Below are 18,882 nucleotides of genomic sequence, written 5' to 3'. Positions count from 1 at the left end.
TTAGTGGTCACGCATGCACACAATACTCCTCGCCGGAGGTGCCAGCATTCTAGGGGCTTATTTCAGCCAGGTTCCTGAATACACACAAACACACAAACTCCTCGCCGGAGGTGCCAGCATTCTAGGGGCTTATTTCAGCCGGGTCCCTGAACACAATCTTACATGACCACACTGGCGCAAAGCACATAACTTAGAAAGATACTAGCGCATGGCCATGCAAGCCTTTTATAGCTGCAGCCAGAACAAGACCTTCCTAGAAGGACCAATGAGAAGCTGCTACAAAGCCTAAGCACCTTCAGGACCTTCCTGGAGGACCAATGGGCTTTGCTGCAGTATCCAAGCATGTGACCCTCGATCTCCAATTAGAGATCTTACCCTGGGCATGCTCAGAAGGAGAAAAGCAGGACTTAGTCCCAAAAGCCCAAAAATCGATGAACAGCGCTCCAGCCAGGTGTAATAGTATCAAAAAAGAATATTTATTTCGCCATGAAACAGCAACGTTTCTGGTCGAAACATTGCTGTTTCATGGCGAAATAAATATTATTTTTTGATACTATTACACCTGGCTGGAGCGCTGTTCATCGATTTTTGGACTGTTTGGAGTATCCAGGATGGTTCCCTGGACATGGAACGGGCGCCCCCTTGAGTGAGTGCTGTCAGCCCTTTCTTTTTTTCTACTATATTAGTCCCAAAAGCGTCACTGCTGCCCAGCACTGACTTCAATGGCAGAAGCTGGAAAAGCAGCAGTAATCCTCCTCACAGAGTCAGATTGAGCGAGACGCTAGGACCGACATCTCCGCTGAGCAGCCTCCATTGCGGCAGGAGAAGAATGGGAGACCGCAGCGGAAATGGACCGAGATTCCCCCTGTGCAGAGGCGGGAACTCGACCCCTAATAATCACAGCTCTCTATCCTGCAATTGTTTTTTCTTCATGTGCATTGCTCCTTTTCTATAGCATGTGTTTTCTACCCTCCATAAGACTATACATACTTTATCCTCATTGCACACTATGCAGATCTGTGTATAATTCCCACTCTAATGTTATCATCACAGCTCTCTATCATGCAATTGTTTTTTCTCCATGTGCATTCCTCCTTTTCTACAGCATGTGTTTTCTTCCCTCCAGGAGACTATACATACTTTCTCCTCTCTGCACACTATGCAGATTTGTGTATAACTCTTTCTCTGGTGTTATCATCACAGCTCTCTACCCTGCAATTGCTTTTTCTTCATGTGCATTGCTCCTTTTCTATAGCATGTGTTTTCTACCCTCCATAAGACTATACATACTTTATCCTCATTGCACACTATGCAGATCTGTGTATAATTCCCACTCTAATGTTATCATCACAGCTCTCTATCATGCAATTGTTTTTCTCCATGTGCATTCCTCCTTTTCTATAGCATATGTTTTCTTCCCTGCATGAGGCTTTACATACTTGCTCCTCTCTGCACACTATGCAGATCTGTGTATAACCCCACTCTGATGTTATATCTAACATTAAGAAAATGGGAAAAATGAGCAACAAGACTCATCAAAAAGGAGCAGGAGCTCTGATGGCTTTGTAATATTTTTCTAAAAGCACTCATAAAGAACTGATGGACAGAACATTTTTAAACAAGATTATTTTGAAAATTCCTCATCTTTGCATTTAGAAAGCACATTAAAAATAACAAAATAAAGATATCAAATTTTACCTAGTCTTTAAGGGAGTATCTATAGGACAAACAGTATTTTTGTGCAGATCCCACATTTTGGATGCCCACCTACTAAAAGAGCATGTGATCTGAGATTGTTGGAAGAGGTAAAATGGAGCCACTGTGGAGATGATCTACTCCGCAGTTTCCATAATTCTTAGAAACTAATAGGCAAAAAATCCTAGTGTTTTTGATAGTGGAAATCAAAGACTTCCACCTGTCAATGGGACATGATAAAAGCTAAGGATATGAGTTAAATATCACAGCGATGTGTTACTTAATAGGCTGTGTGTTGTCATTTCAATAAAAAGTATTTTATCAGCAGGAGATTATTACTACAGGACTAGGTGTCTCATGCCTCCTGGTCTAACCACGCCCCCACCACTGTTTGGCAGCTTTCTGTCACTATACAGTAAAGTACACAGAAAGCAGCCAACCAGTGGTGTGGGCGGGGTTACATAGAGCTCAGTAGTCTGAGCACTGCTAGATTTGCAGCAGAGAAAACAGTGATTCTATCACAACTGCTGCACCTAGTAATCTACGTGATACATCACTGGAATCAGAATCTCTATCCATATATCATGTTGCTGTCAGATTACAAGCAAAAATCTTCTGACAGATTCCCTTTAAATTTGTTTTCTCTTTTTAAATTACCACTGTCTACAAGGAGCAGGTTTTTTTTAAGTTGCTCACCCTCCCCGATCCAGTGCACCTGGGGTCTGTTATTGTCTGCTGCACTGAAGCCAATCAGTGGGATCAGCGGCTTTTTCTGACTTGATGGCAAGAGCCGCTCACATCTGCTGAATTCATTGACTGGCTGCAGCTCTGTTGACATGACATCAGCGCTGCAGACACTAAGAAACATTGGACCTCTGGCAGAGACTCAGTGTTGAACCCATGGAGGCTAAGAATAGCATAGCCTACGGAGTGAGGTTGTCCGAAACCAGAAAACACCCGTTCATCTTTAGTCTCCCCAGACTATTCCATATTAGCAGGTATGGACTGAGGCTGAAATTCAGTCCTGGCATTTGAAGCCACACAGGCCTATGTTGTCCTCGTTCCCATGAACCAGATGGGATATATTATTAATATTACCCTGGATGGAGGAAAGGAAGATTTTCTACAAGACCAATATTTCTAATGATACCAGTGACCTGCTGGGGTAAGAGATGGAGTCAGCAACTTTGTGCTCCATCACATCTCTTAACAGTATGGCTGTCTTAAGAACACCGATTCTGTTAACAACGTAGTAGACAAGGCAGCCCATGAGCAGACAGGCCCATCTGGCATTTGCCAGTGCTGCCAGATGGCCAGTCCAACCCTGCATATTAGAATATTCTTAGTGCATTTTTGGGTTACCCACCTCTTAAGATTATTAGCACATCTCCAATCTGTGGATTCAGAGAAACCAAGTTGTTCATGTTAACAGATGTATCAACAGTAGCAGTGTGAAGGAGAGAATGGCTAATGAAATCAATTATTAAACCTTACATAAGCCAGCTCAGATGTGATGTGGCAAGATGGCGATTTTGTCCTGGAACAACGCCCAGGAATTCTTGGAATATGAAGCAGATACTGGACATTGGATTGAATACCATATATGGAGTGGAATCGGCAAGGACCTATCATAGACTGACACTGGTTGTTCAGAGGTTGTGCCACACCCACTTTCTGCCTGGCCTGTTACAAGATTCTTTGTTCTAAGAATAAAGTTCATTTGTGTGCCAGATTTTGCTGGGAGAGGAGCGTATATCTGACTTCTGTGTCTGATATACAGTAATTCTTCTATGAATGCATCTGGCTCATATTTATTAGATCAGGAATAGGCAATCACTAAAGGTCTCACCTTAAGAGATCACCACAACAGCAGTAATTAATAATCAATAAATTCCAGGTTGTATGTGTCAAAAACTCAAATAAAAATCCACAGAGTTATAAAAACCATGAATTTCCTGGAACCTACTAATTCTTACAATGCAGTAAGCAAAGCCAAATGCAATAAAAATATCTCTGAAATCATCTTTGCAGGTGACTCAATTGTGTCCTAATTAGTAGCATTAATTGTGCATTATTATGATTACGGTTGTCATTTTTAGACAGCTGCGCGCCTTGTACAGCAGATGACAGGCTTTCCCTTTTAAGAACCCTACATATAGTTGCTGTAAAGCTGAACTTGACAAATAAGACAAAAATAAGTAATTTGATATAAGGTATCGAACATTCACCCTTTGGTAGTCAACTTCTTGTGCCATCCAATCACTTGAACTTTTCTTTTCCTTATTTCATGTGGCAGTATCGATGGTCTATATCGTTCCATTAAGTTGTTCTATTTATTTTATAAATTTATTTTTATTGTGAAAGTAAATATTCATAAAAGTTATAAAACCTTTCAGAAACATAAAGGTCTATTCTATTTTCTGTGCCGAATGAAGTAACATTATTGATGATATTTTTCCTGTTTGTCGTCTCGACTCTCGGGAACACTAGTTCCTAATTATTCCGCTCAAGTGCTCTTAAGTGGTATATTGCATGGGGTATGGATGTAAACGGAAAGACGCATTGTGACAGTGCAATTATTGATCATTACAGTTGCTAAATGTATAATTAGTGCAACCTCATTGCCCCTAGAAAAGTTTGCCAAAAACTCACATCATAGTATTGGAGTTTTACTAGATTCGAGTGATGCATTGCTTATGTCAACATTTTTGCACTTCCAGCACTTTACTGTCATTTCTTTAATGAATTGATCTGAATGGATATTGGAATAATGACATGACTTGATTGAACTATATTTATTGCACAGCGCTTGCTCTTGTGCTTTATCACCAACTTTTTGTAACTCATGCATTACATATTTGCAGCTACTGTCTCAACATCATGCTTAATGTTTAATTCTAGGCAATTTACCATATTTTTTCGGACTATAAGATGCACCCAGGTTTTAGAGGTAGAAAATAGGGAAAAAAGTATTTGAAGCAAAAAATGTGGTAAAATATTAAAAAACATAAATAACATACTATTATATGTGGTGTTATTATATATAATAGTATGTTATTATGTTGGAAGCTACGGGTAGAAGATGGTGATGCGGTACCAGTGTGGTGTCTGTAAAGTACTATATGAAGACGCTGAAGGGTGAGTACAAGAATGGGGGCACAGGGCTTATATTTAAAGCACCACTCCAGCACTGAAAAATGACACTGGAGTGCTGCTTTAAGATTCCATGGGAGAAATATAACTCTCAACATATACTGCAGATCCCATGGCATGCTGGGAGTTATAGTTTATCACAGGAGTGGCAGAGTGCTTTTTTATGTTGTAATGACTAACCTTTTAATTAATTCTTACTTGCACAGGTAGTGCAGGTCCCGCAGCCAGCCAACCACGCTGTGGTGAGGTTATGAAGGGCTGGAGCGTCACATGATGGCACAGAGCCCTCCCTCTTATTGCCTAACCACAGGTCAAAAGAGGAAGCTTGCATATTCTAGTACAGTGTCTGAAAGACCTGTGATGACATCATGAAAGATGTGGGTTCTGTGCTGTCATGTGATGCCTCAGTCCGCCCTCTTCATGCCCTCACCACAGGTCCTATATGGGAGCAGTCAGCATCAGCACAGCCAGGGCTGTGTTGTCAGGTATGCGTCGATCTCTCCTCTGGCACCCTGCTCCTGCCACCTCCTTCTGCACCGGACACACGATCTCCCCAGCCGATGCAGGAATCCAGCGCTGGGGAAACCATGTGAGTCTGCTCTTTAAGTGAAGAAAAATTCATTTGCTGCTCCATGTTCACTGCTCGGCGCTGACAGGTGGGCAGGGAAGCGGCTAATGAATATTCCTTCACTTTAAGCATCAGGACCACGTGGTTTCCCCAGCATCGGATTCCTACAGCAGCAACATTTTCCTACCTCCTGCAAGTGCAATCCCACTCCCCCATTGCCCCCACCTCACATGTTACATTTGTTTACATTCTCCTCCCAAATTTGGAGGAACAAGGTGTGTCTAATGGTCTGAAAAATATGGTATATCTTGGACACGATTGTAAAGGATACTGGTTGGCAGAGTGAGTTTATTCTTTGGGGTTCTTTTTTATTTTCAGAGATACAGCTGGTGTAGGGAGCTTGAAGTTGCCTATAGACCTTGAATGTCTTTCGACCTCAACGCTCAGTCATTCGTCAACTATTGATTGGGTACTGTACTGCTTGGTTGAATGAGTTACTTTTCTATGGGGTACTTTTCTTATTTTCCGAGATAGAGCTGGTGCAGGGAGCTTGAAGTTGCCTATATACTTTAGATGTCTTTTGGACTTAATTCTCAGTCATTTGTCAACATACATCATAAGGGACATGATTTTTCTGTAGCTGATTATGGCAAGCCAGCCCCCTGACCAAAGCTTATCACAGTCTGTGATCAAGTTTAATGTCCTTTCCTCCCTCACTTTTGTTCTGCTCTAGGTACAGACCTTGAGCTTGTTTTTGACCTGTCACACAGTGTGGTGTCAGAGCTGGAGAAGCAGGGAGAGGGAGATGATGGTACATATGCTGACTTTGATCATTGGTCTGAGAGCTGGCTTGAATAATAAGCTAGACAAAAATCATGTCTGCTGATGACTGATGTGTACCAGAAGGGAAGAGGAGCTAATAGAAGCAGCAGCAGTGCTGTGACATGAGAAGTAGTAAAATCTCAAAGTTACGAAATAGAAGAATATGGAAGTTCGGGTTCGATCAAACTTTAGACCATAGTCCAGTTTGGGTGTCAGATCTCTACTCGAAATTGCACTCGAACTCCAATGAAGTCAATTGAGACCTCAAATTTGAGGCTGTAAAATATTCATTATATGGACTAGGGTTAATCAAAAGTCTCTCTCTTTTTCCGTCTTTCTCTCTCTGTCTCCATGCTTGAAGTTCAGCACCAGACACTAGAAGTCGTGTAAGAACCCCAAACTTTAGAGTTTGGGTTCCCTCATCTCTAGTAGTAACCACTTAATGTCACATTCAGCATATGTAGGTGTAATACAAATCTGAATACTTCTGTAGCACATACTGTATATGATGCATTCAGCTTCACTCCGCTCTGCATATAATTGTAGCAATGTGTATGTACCGTATGTCTATACCGTACACCTACTCACACAATATACATCCCTCTCATTTCTCTTGTACACCCTGAGATATATCACACGCTCCACCGCCACCTCCTTATGGAAGTAGCTCGTATATTACGACAACAGACAGATAAATTACACATTTACCCATAATGCTGTTTGGGTGACCTTTTAAGAGATATAAAATAAATCATTAAGCCTATAAAAAAACATGTTCCTTCAAAACAGGAAGAAAAAAAAGCAAAATAAGACGTTTTTACGGATTTAAATATCTGCCTCCCTCTCACTTGCAGATAGAGCCCTTGTGTCAGGTTCTCCTTTAATTTAAAGATCACATCATGATCATCAATGAATTTCAATGGGGAGAATAAAAAATCATGTCAACTAGAAAAAAAAAACAGAGTTAGTGAAGAGAAAATCATTAGAATTGGTAGAAAAGATGATGCTTTTAAAGGCCATGGTATGTTCCATAAATGAGCTTTTAAGCTGCCTGCACCAACGAGAGAATGCAGAAGTGGTCCTAAAAGCTGACGTCGCCTCCTTTGTGCAAATGGGGTGAGGAAGGTAACTAAAGAATAACAGCAAAGATTTTTTCTGCATCCAAAACACACTGTTATTCTATTTAGTGCACTTATACCATGAATTTCCAACGGATTCTCGTTCTATTATTCCGCATGTACTTTGCTAACATACTTTGGTGGTTAAATTCTTAAAAACAAATAGATGTGCATGGTGCTGATATCCTCCACATCTGATTATCATTTCTTAGAGGATTACACTTTTCATGAACTTAGTAGGTTGCAATGCCTTTTAGTGAACTGACATAATAGGTTTGTATTGTGGACGTACAGAGCTTTCAAAGCATCTCTAAGGCTTCGAGTGTGCGGTCTACCTTCTGGAAGAAGCAAAGAAACCTAGGGGCTTTTAAAAGGGTTTTAAATCACCAATATGGATCTAATGGGCTACTTTGCAAGGTATCTCTTTGATTTTTACAGACAGGATAAAAGGACATTCTGGACAGTAACTGGATAAAAAAAAGGATAGATTGTAACAGGATAGATAGATAGATAGATAGATAGATAGATAGATAGATAGATAGATAGATAGATAGATAGATAGATAGATAATTTTGAACTGGTACAAGGTGCCATGACTGCATTACATGCAATACATACTAAAGTGTGCAGCAGCCACTATAAGCATCAAAATACATGGAAATGTATAAGCAATTATTGCCATATAGACCACATTTATATACCGCATTACTGCATATAGACTATACTTATATTCTACATTACTGCCATATAGACTATACTTATATTCTAAATTATTGACATATAGAATGTGTTTATACAGTATACTGCATTACTGCCATATAGACTACACTTATATACTGCTTCACTGCCATACAAACTATACTTATATACTGCATTACTGCCATATAGACTATACTTATATTCTACATTACTGCCATATAGACTATACGTGAAGAATATTGGAGATATACAGTAATTCCATGTCAATCATCTGTATCCTATGGAATGGAATAAAATCCTTGTCAGCATGTACAGTGGTAACATGACACCTGGTCAGCTTCAAACAAAGGATTCCCCCCCACTAGCTAGCTGGTATGCAACCTTCTACAGGAAGACCCCCTGTGGATCCAAACCATGAGGCCTGAGTCCTTTGTTCAGCCACCTAGAATTTCATAAAGGAGTAATGGAAATACTATACGTCTTAGCTGTACATTGTATATATTTCTGAGATACTCAGAACTGGACATGCGCCTGCCTGGGTCTCGAGTCATTCTAACATGTACGTTAAGGGAGATACATAGAACAGCCACTAGCAGCTAGGTAGCAAAATTCTGTTCAGTCTCTATGACTAGGAAGAGACTGTTTGGCTCCAATGGCGGCAAAACCACTGCCCTAGGACCACCCAGAAATGAGTTAGGATCTTTCATAGGTATTGGGAGATTTATCTCCAAACCTCCAGGGGAGGGGATTTAGGTTCAGCCCAGAGGGAAAGAGGGAAGCGACACAGAGGTTTACATGCCTGTGTGAAGCATATCCTGTTGTTTTTTCTCTGGGAGTTCATGATGACACATCATGTAAGGAAGGACAAGCCGCAAACATAGGGGACCACAAGCCTCCTATGTGGCAGCCCCTCCCCCACAAGCTAGACCTTTCATCTAACTGGTAACTGACTATATGCTCTGCTTATACCTTTTGTTCTATCTCTACATATGCATTTGCATATCTGACCAATGTATGTGTATAACCATTGTGTATATATAGTGTATTGACCTTAAGGTAATTATATAGACTATAATGATTGCAGGAAATTATATTTGCAATTCCAGTTTAAAAGAAAAGAATACATAAAAGCACTGTAAGTGTGAGTGGATAGTCCTGCAGCAGTAATATCTACAGTATATATATATATATATATATATATATATATATATATATATATATATATATATATATATATATATAAAATATTTTTTTTTCATTTAATACAACAACCTTAATTATAGCTTTGCTTTGATTTCAGATCATCCAGACTGTCAGTGCCATTGATAAGGACGACCCAAGAAATGGACACTACTTCTTTTACAGTCTTCTACCAGAAATGGCCAATAATCCAAACTTCACCATCAAAAACAATGAAGGTAAAACTATGAAATGTTATCAATCTAATGACTAAATTAATACAGATAAATATTGAATCAGTTAAGGTCATTCAAATGTGACAAGAAAAAACACTGGACACTTTTTAATATCATGTTAGAGGCTGAGACCTCCAGCGTTTTAGCGGGATTGCATGCACATCTTCTCGTAGTCAGCACCATTGAGAGCAACATAGTCCAGAAAGTGCAATGTGATGTGATCAGAAGATCAGCACTATGGAGATCAACCACATTATTGGTTCAAAAAGATTGAGGTTATGCCTTAAGTAGAGATGAACAAATTTATTCAAGTGGAATTGAATTCTCCTTACAAGAACACAGATTTTTTGCAATTTTCTCTGTGCAGATTTAGCAAACTGGTGACCATTTTTGTTGAACCATTGGGTACCAGTAAAAACACTCACCTTACCACACATGGGTCCCGCCATCTGCATTACCGGCCATCTGGTCCTCCATGACTCTTCCTTTTCTCTTTACCTGTTATGCTTATTTTCTTGAATTTAGGCTCTGGCTTCTGGGTTGACTAAGCCTTGGACATCACTGTGTGTCGTCATAATGTAATGACGTTACCATATGCAAAGTTACAACACATGTCCCCCGAGTGATGGCCTGGTGCATAGTGGTGTCCGAGGCCTAGATGAACCTGAAGCAGTGGCCTACAGTAAAGGTGCATGCAACAGGGAAAAGGGAAAAGAAAAGGCATGGAGGTCTGGATGGGGGCTACAGAGATGGTAAAACAGATGAGTGTTGAAGTGAGCATTAATTTTTCTTTTTGTGCCAACTGGGGAGATCAGGGCATAACAAGGAATATTCAATTGGCAATAAATATCTTTGTTGCAAAACACATTTTTTCTGTAAAATCTGCACAAATTGGTGAATTTGAATCTTAGCTGATCCAATCAGCTCTAGCCATATGAGCAAGGTCTCTCAAACTATTACTAATCTGCAACATCCAACATTCCCTAAGATTCTACATCTGTTAGAACATTGAGTTTTATATTTTCATAATTAGAAGAAAGTCACATATTGGAGAACACAACCAAAAGGTTCTCATGGACTAAACGGGATAGCTAAACAAAAGATCATGCTAAAGCTATACAGTATTTATACTTGGTCTGTACAATGATTATCAGTTACTTCTTGCTATGTCCTCAATATCATAGAAGAACGTTGGCTAGAACATCGTACTGCTTCCACCAGCTTGTCTTCTTTCATAGTGTCTTTTGGTTCCATCTCCTTCTCAGATAAGTGATGGGCACCAACAAGGGCATCAACATCATGTAAAAAAAAGCATAATTCATCAGACCTGGTAGCCTTTGGTTATTCATGGTCCAGTTTCTGATGCTCAAGTATTCATTGTAGCTGTTTCAGACAGTAGAGAAAGGTCAGCATGGACACTGTAACCAATTTTAATGCTAGAGACCTGTTAGGGCCGTCCCAATGGGTATGGTGGGATGACTTTTTTGATTTTTTGATCAATATAGCGTTAACTAAGTACCCTATGTTATTTGCATGTACTATTACAATTTATGGATTTACTTTCTGTAGGGTATGTGATAAATTTTTGCTTTCTTTCTTGGGATTTGACTATGAAATGGCCCCAGTGGGAATGTGCTTACATGTTGCACGTATACCATCTTATAATCCAGTTCAGATTTTAACAAGCTGTGATGCTCTCTTTGTCCTGTCACCTTTCCATCATAGCCAGCAGGAACTTTCTTAGCAAATTATGGCACAGTAGCTCTTCTGTTATATCGGCCAAGGTACGGTTAACAAGCAATTTTTCTACACTATGATGTAAATTTTCTGGATTTCCAATCTTGGACAACTTTTAGTAGATACTAACCACTGCACTCTGGAAACCCCATAAGTTCTACTATTTCTGAAGTGCTGTGATACAGACATAAAACCATCACAAAATGCATGGTGGCTCAGTGGTTAGCACTATTACTTTGCAGCACTGGTGTCTTGGCTTGAAATCCCACCAAGGCCAACATCTGCAATGAGTTTGCATGTTCTCCCCATGTTTGTATAATTTCTATGGAGTTTAAATTGTGAGTCTTAGTGAAAACAGTGATGATAATATCTATAAAGTGCTGAGATAATTAATGGTGCCACATGAGATTAAAGAGAAAATTGTATTACCTACTGGTAATGGCCAGAAATCAGCACCATGGAGAGCATCAACTTTAGTGATCTAAAGTCTAAGCAAGGTCTTACCAAAGAATTTTGGTCTCCAATTTGTAGTCTTTCATCGTTTTAAAAAATTAAATTCCTAGCTTGCCCCACAGGTTAGAGACCAGCATAATAAGTAGATATTGCAGGAAATGTCCAAAAATAAAATAATTCTATCAAATGTCATATTGATGTTATGTAACAATCCAATATTAGAGCTGCAGGGACACCGTGTAACACCAGTCAATGTCTCCTGCACATGGACTTCTACGACATCATGCAAAAAGTATCACAGACCTTATATATGTGACAAGGCTGGTAACTGCTATATACTCAGAAAGGTCACCTTTTAGAGCGTTCAAAGTATTGTCTAAAGTTCTTTTTCTTTTATAGGAATAGGCTGGTAATTATGTAGACAATTATCTAAAGTTCAGATTTTTCAAGACAAAAAGTCAAAGAGCGGCTTTCACCCTAACATTAAGCTTTAAACAATTAGCTTTAATAATGCACCTCGGTGCTAATTACCTTAATAGCAACTTTAGCACAATGCCAACATTTTCTGTGCCACAGAATGAAGGCATCTGAAATAAAAAATCCATCTGTTATTTGTATAACTTACACTGTACATATTAACATTCACATGGGAGTAAGCAGCAAAAGTATTTTACATCTGATTACAGTTTTTTCACAGTTATTCTCGTTAAAATGTAATGACCTTAAAACTATTTTACTGCATTTAATGTGCCTTTCATGATCGAACAGAAATGTTAACGCTTGCAACTTATACTGTATGCAATTCTCAGATCTGTGCATTTAGAAGAGTTGCCAAATATGCAGAACTTGTGGGAAATGAAAGAGCTTAGATATAGATATATACTGTGTATATGTTTATAGATAGATAGATAGATAGATAGATAGATAGATAGATAGATAGATAATAGATAGATGATAGATAGATTGAAAACAATGGGGACCCAAACTTTTGAGCTGGAACATTTTCTCCCTCTCACCTCACTCTCTCTCTCTCTCTGTATTGGACTCCTTTCAGAACTCAGAACATTGCAACGGACTTCCGGGAGAAGTCTTTGTCGGCGTTTAACACTGGACACTAACCGTACAGTACGAACCCCAAACTTTTAAGTTCGGGATTTCTCATCTCTAATCATATTATACAACACTGTGTGCTTACAATTGCTCATTTTGCCTTTCTACCTAGCTATTTCTTTTCTATACGTAGACACTGGAAGTCTCTTTTCCCTATATAATTCATCCCCGTCCTAAACTCCTGACCCAGCTGCTCCCTCTTCTCCTTGCCATCACGTTGCAGTGATGACTGATGCAGACAAAAGAGACTTACTGTTTCAACATAGAGCTTAGAAGGATTCAGCTAGGGCTGTGGAGTCGGTACACTAAATCTCCGACTCCAACTCTGACTCCGATTCATCATTTTCCCTCACTTATGATTCCAACTCCAACTCTGACTCCACAGCACGGCCTCACTACTGAGCATGTACATAAAGTGCAGCACATATTTATTTCACTGTCGGCGATGAGTTTATGTTTAATATGAGGACAGGAGTGTAAAGTGGAAGGTTCAGATACAGTATGGCTGAAAGGTCAATAAGTAATAAAAAAGAGATGTGACCTTTGACAAAAATTATAACATCAAGACGAGAAGCTGAGAAGTAGCTTAAAATTGCCTAATGTTTTTGTATCTATTGGTGATAAAGCTAGTTCAGCATTTTACACATCTGATACAAAATTTCCAATATCATATATTATACATACTTCTTATGTGGTCGAGTAACATACTGTTACTGTAAATTGGTTATGTTAAGTATATGGGCAGCTTAAGAATTTTATGGAATTGGTGATATGAAAAGTTGGCTTGGTAGGCATAGAAATATGTCTCCTGTTTGAAAACAATGCCTTGATTTTGTCTGTTGGTTCACCTGTTGGAGGGTAAACCATGTTACATATAACAGGCTTGCATAGTGAGGTGGATCATCTAAGCACATGGTCCGGGTAGGCACATGGTCCTTGGGCATCGGTGCAGGAACTAGAAAGAGAACATGGAACTCAGACACGTGGAATGCAAACAAGAAGTTTAATAAAATCCTGGAAACCCCAGAAACACATGGGGCAGATAGCAGAGTTGCTGAAGAATGTAGGCAAACAAGAGGCATCATGGAAATACAGACAGGTAGTAGACAATACTCTGTAGTGACGAGAAAGTCAAATACCTTGGAAGTCATAGACAGCCAGGAAGATGTCCTGGAAAATGCAGGCAGGTTTATATTGGAGACTGCAGGCAATTCTATAGCGATACTTGAAACTGAAGGCAAATGGGTTACTGGAACGGGAAGCCGCAGACAGCCAGGGAGACTTCCTGAAAACCATATGCAGGTAGGTAGCAATACTGGAAACTGGAGGCAAGTAGGTAGCAATACTGGTAACCACAGGTAAATAGGTAAGTTCCTTCCAAGACAGAGAGTAAGATTACTGGAAACTGCAGATAAAGTTACTCAGGGACTGGAAACCACAGAGAAGTAGGTGATGTCCTGATGAATGTGAACTAGAGCTGTGCACATCAAAGAGACTTTCTACAAAGTCAAAGAGCAATACCAAGTCCCAGTTGTGTCTCCAGGGAGCCTATATATAGGCCTTGAAAATACAACACGTGGATCTTGCTGGGCTACTTGCAAAGCCCAACTTGGAGCTCCAGAAAATCAAATGGACAGGAGCATGTGCGTAACAAGCCCATTATTGATGAAAAATGGCTAAGATTCTAGCACCCTTTTCATAAAGTACCATATACCAATTCTGGATTTGCAGTAATAGAATACTACAAAATGCATGTGTATCGAAGGTGCAAGCAGTGGAAAAAAAATGGAGCTCAACCAAAAATACAATTTACGAGTGATACATATTCAATACCCTACATTCGTCCCTTCATGGTCTATGAATCAGAGTATCCAGAACTCAGGAGGATCATCCTGAATTGGAAATAGTGTTGACCTTACCAATGAAAAAAAACATCTAGGCAACTTAACCTGATGCAATTACAGGCATTTATTTATCATTTAATTTTTGATCATTTACAAAAAAAAATTATACATACCTGAAAAAAAATGTTTCAATGAACTTGTAAGAATTTTCCCTGAAGAAAAAGGAAATAATAACATGAAAAATATGCAGTATGACCATTTATTTTTATTGAACAAATTATATATTAGAATCAAGCATAAAAATGTGTCCATTACCTTACTTAAAGTGGATGTCTGCTCTAAATTGATAAGACTGCAGTCACTCTGTGTGACTGCAGGCTTATGAATCCCCCCAGCACACGCACTGTGCGGTGCAAGGATTCGCTGGTTTCTTAGCCGGGACTAGCTGGTAAATGTGCATTATGCATACTTCCGGTCAAAGCCCATCTACTGGGTGCAGCCTCGCTCCATACACTTGTATAGAGTGAGGCCATGCACATCTAGTGACGTGGCTGTCTTTTCGGTGCTATCTAGCTCAATACGAGTGTCTCTGCTCTCTCGTTCTATCCATACAATGCAGATTGACAGTGCACTCTCTTGCTGGCTATTTACTTCATATCAGAGCTGGGGATAGAGCACACTGTCACTGTGCACTGATAAAAATATTGTACAGTGACAAGATCTTATTGTCAGACTTAACAACCAACACATGTTCAGTACATCAGGGACTGACCCCTCTCCTGAAACGGACATCATTGATGACGCTTCCTTTCCATGTGGGGTCAGAGGCAAAGATTCCCAAACAAAGCATCATCACACAAGAAGTAGTAAAAAAAAAATAAAAAATTACATTTAGGTTTAAACAAATGTTAGTTTCGGATCACCCCTTTACGTTTCACAATAACAGTTAGGAAGAAGCACAGTGTTCTTTAATTATTTGGTCTAGAGGAAGATAAAGGATTAGATCAAGGTCAATGAAATGCAGTAGCATCTTTAATGTCACCCAGATATTGCCTAATACTCAATGCCAGATTCTACAACATTATTTTCATGGTTGATGTGCCGCTATTTCAACAAAATACATTAACCTTTCATTTAATAACATGGATTATATTATTTTCCTGTTGAAATAATTTTCAATGAGTCTTTTCTTTTCACTAGTAGTTTGGATCACTTTATTCCTAGGGACTTTGAAATATTTTTTTAGACCTTGACCAAATTACGTAAATTCTCTCAATTGTATATTTTTTTATGGATCTGTAAGCCATTCTGGCCATTTCTTTTTTGAGCATTTTGCTAAATTTGACAGAGTTGCAACCACATAATTTTCATCCCATTATCAGAACCATAGTTCATATTCATGACCCGCACTCCATTCATTGTCTATGGGAATGGTGGTCACATGTGCTCCACAGCATCCATACACCCTTAAAATTAAAGTGAACTACTTTGCACATGCATTAACATCAGTCAGATCCCCACAATCATACATTTATGACCCACCCTAGTAGCTGAGATAATTTGTTTATTGTACCTTGATTTAAACAAGATATATGCAATTTTGATATTGTACACTTAGAACAAAGATTGCTAGTTCTTTTATTGTAGCCAATGGAGCTGAACGAATATGTTCGGAATCGGTTGTCCAATCTGAATTTCCAATATTCATGCCATATTGATACCCTGTTCGTGTCAAATTTTTGTTTGGTGAACGGTAACATATTTATTCATTTCTACTCCCATTGACTCCAATGATGTTCAGCTGTGTTCGGCAGATAATGTAAAAACAATATTCGCCACCGATCACAATCGGAACCAAATTTTTACAAATTCACTCAACTCTAGTAGCCAAGACCTTAAAATGCTTCAAAGTCATCAAAGTCCTCAGTCACAGTGGAGAAAAGTCATCTGAATCTGCCGAATTTAGCAAATTTTGTAATCTGTATTGGGGCTTCCCAATATTTCCTTGCTGGATTCTGTTTGAGAAAAAGAAGAACCAGGCATATTGAATTTCAGTGCACACTCATTTTGTTTTCTGGGTAGATAAATCATTGCTAGAGGCCAGAGGTGTCTGGAATCGGGTTGCTTCCCTCCCCTAATATAGACCACTTTCAGGGAAACTGGGCATGCATAAAAATAGGTATTGGTATTAGGGAGAAATGATTTTTCAGAAATTTAAATTTTCCAGTTTTGTATAAATTCGCTAGGGAAATTTGGTTTTCTAAAAGATGTTTATTACCCTCTAAGTTCTCTCCAGACCATTGTAAATGGAGGTGTTACAAAATAATCTATATATATAATTGTCTAAGGGTTTTTCTGTCTGTCTGTCTGTCTGTCTGTCTGTCTGTCCTGGAAATCCCGTGTCTCTGATTGGTCGAGACCGCCAGGCCTCGACCAATCAGCGACGGGCACAGCATGGCGATGATGATGTCATAAAGGTTGCCTCGACCAATCAGCGACGGGCACAGTCTGCCGCAAATTCGCCTCGACCAATCAGCGACGGGCACAGTATCGATGTAGATGTCATAATGGTTGCCATGGTGATGATGATGTCATAAAGGTTGCCTCGACCAATCAGCGATGGGCACAGTCTGCCGCGAATTCTGGAATCATCATTGTCCATATACTACGGGGACATGCATATCCTAGAATACCCGATGCATTAGAATCGGGCCACAGTCTAGTTAAAAATAACTATATTTACATTGTCCTCTATTCTGCCACGGTGCCGCAACTCCTCACCTGGTCATCTGATGGCTCCCGCTCTATAAAAAGATGAGTTAAAAAATAAAAAAATGCTTTATGTTTACCCCTTTACCGGTCCTGCTGCCACATCTCTCCACGAGGTCCACCATTGGATCCTCCTCTATGGTTCCGGTCTTCTTTTCTGTCTTTGGGAACTCTTGCACTGACTAGACCTCAAATGAAATCAAGATGTCAGGACATTGCAGGGAAACATATGTGATGATTTAAATCAGTGCCGGAGTGATTAAAAATTAAGACAAAAAGAAGATCAGGGACGTATGGGGGAAGTGATCCACTGAAGGACCTGCAATTTTGCTTGATTAAATGAAATCGAATGGCAACAAAATTTAGGTTCTAGAAATTCTATTTTTTGTGAAATTCAAAGTGAATTTGCTAATCTCCATTTGGTACATACTGTAGCTGTGCCAGCTACATGAGTATTCTGTCAATAGCTACAACAAATTTTTTTGCCACCACCAGTCTAATGATAGATCAATCCTTGTAAGGCTGGTTTCACATGATCGTATAAAAAAACAACCAATTTCTTTCCAGAAAACTTGGATGATTTTTTTTCTCAGTCATCATTTATACGCAATCTCTGTGCAATTCATTTATTACACAGCAGCAGTTACTAAAATTTTCAAGACAAAACACAACTCTTTATGGTACGGAATTGTAATGTGACCATAAAAAGCAGATGCTATTTGGCGAATCTTTATAAAATCCGATTTTTTTTGTGCACCCATAGACTTGAATGGGCGAATCTCAGCCAACCCATGAAAGAAACTAAAGAATATTACGCGAAGATTCAGCCCATAAGAAAATATGCTCATCTGCACTTCCCCATTGAATAATATTGGTTTGAATTCTGTTTTTGAGTTGTCTGTTTTTTTTATGGGCTGCACTCGGACGTTTGCAGTTGGTGTCTGGCGTAACGCACCAAATAATAATTAGAGATGATATAAGGTGCGTTCGCAGTCCAGGGACAACTGCTGCTTGGTAATGATGGACTATACAGTATGGCGGTATAATGTGAGTACACATATGGGTTAGCTTCACCCGGTATGAAGGAAGCGAACCCTGTTGCTCACAGAGAGGGCAAGCAAGGCGACACAGAACTCTGCCCCAAAGACTCAGGGTAAGAGTCCCTCTAGATCTCTTGCACTCGAGACCACTACTGTGGTGCCAGGGAATCAACTTAAACTAAACATTTACCGCAAAGGAGTGCATGCAGCGCCACTCTGGAGGACGCTGCTTACTAGAATCAGCATCTTGTGCTAATGTGCAGGATAGCACTGTCAGGCGCTAGGTAGCTCTACCATTCGTGAGCAGGCAACAACACTAGTGATGGGAATGATTTAGAGCTTTCATCCATCAACAGGCATACATCCACACATACAAGTTAACAAGTTTACACTAGCGCATAGCCGAGCAGCCATGCGAACCTTTTATAGTAGTATCACTCTGGGACCTTCCTGATGGTC

At 39.6% G+C, this 18,882-nt stretch overlaps 1 protein-coding gene across 1 annotated transcript in view; it reads left to right on the top strand.

The window, feature by feature from the left end:
- The window catches only part of CDH8 (cadherin 8), a 521,626-nt gene that overhangs the window by 485,353 nt on the left and 17,391 nt on the right, over positions 1 to 18,882 (top strand). Inside the window, exon 10 of the mRNA XM_077288387.1 lies at positions 9,356 to 9,473. Coding sequence (XP_077144502.1) covers positions 9,356 to 9,473 — 118 coding nt within the window. The remainder of the gene's footprint in view (positions 1 to 9,355; positions 9,474 to 18,882) is intronic.

This window comes from Ranitomeya variabilis, chromosome 2 (assembly GCF_051348905.1).
Source record: "Ranitomeya variabilis isolate aRanVar5 chromosome 2, aRanVar5.hap1, whole genome shotgun sequence".
NCBI classification, from domain to species: domain Eukaryota; kingdom Metazoa; phylum Chordata; class Amphibia; order Anura; family Dendrobatidae; genus Ranitomeya; species Ranitomeya variabilis.
Note: the sequence above shows the minus strand (reverse complement) of the source record. Positions and strands in the feature narration are given on the sequence as shown.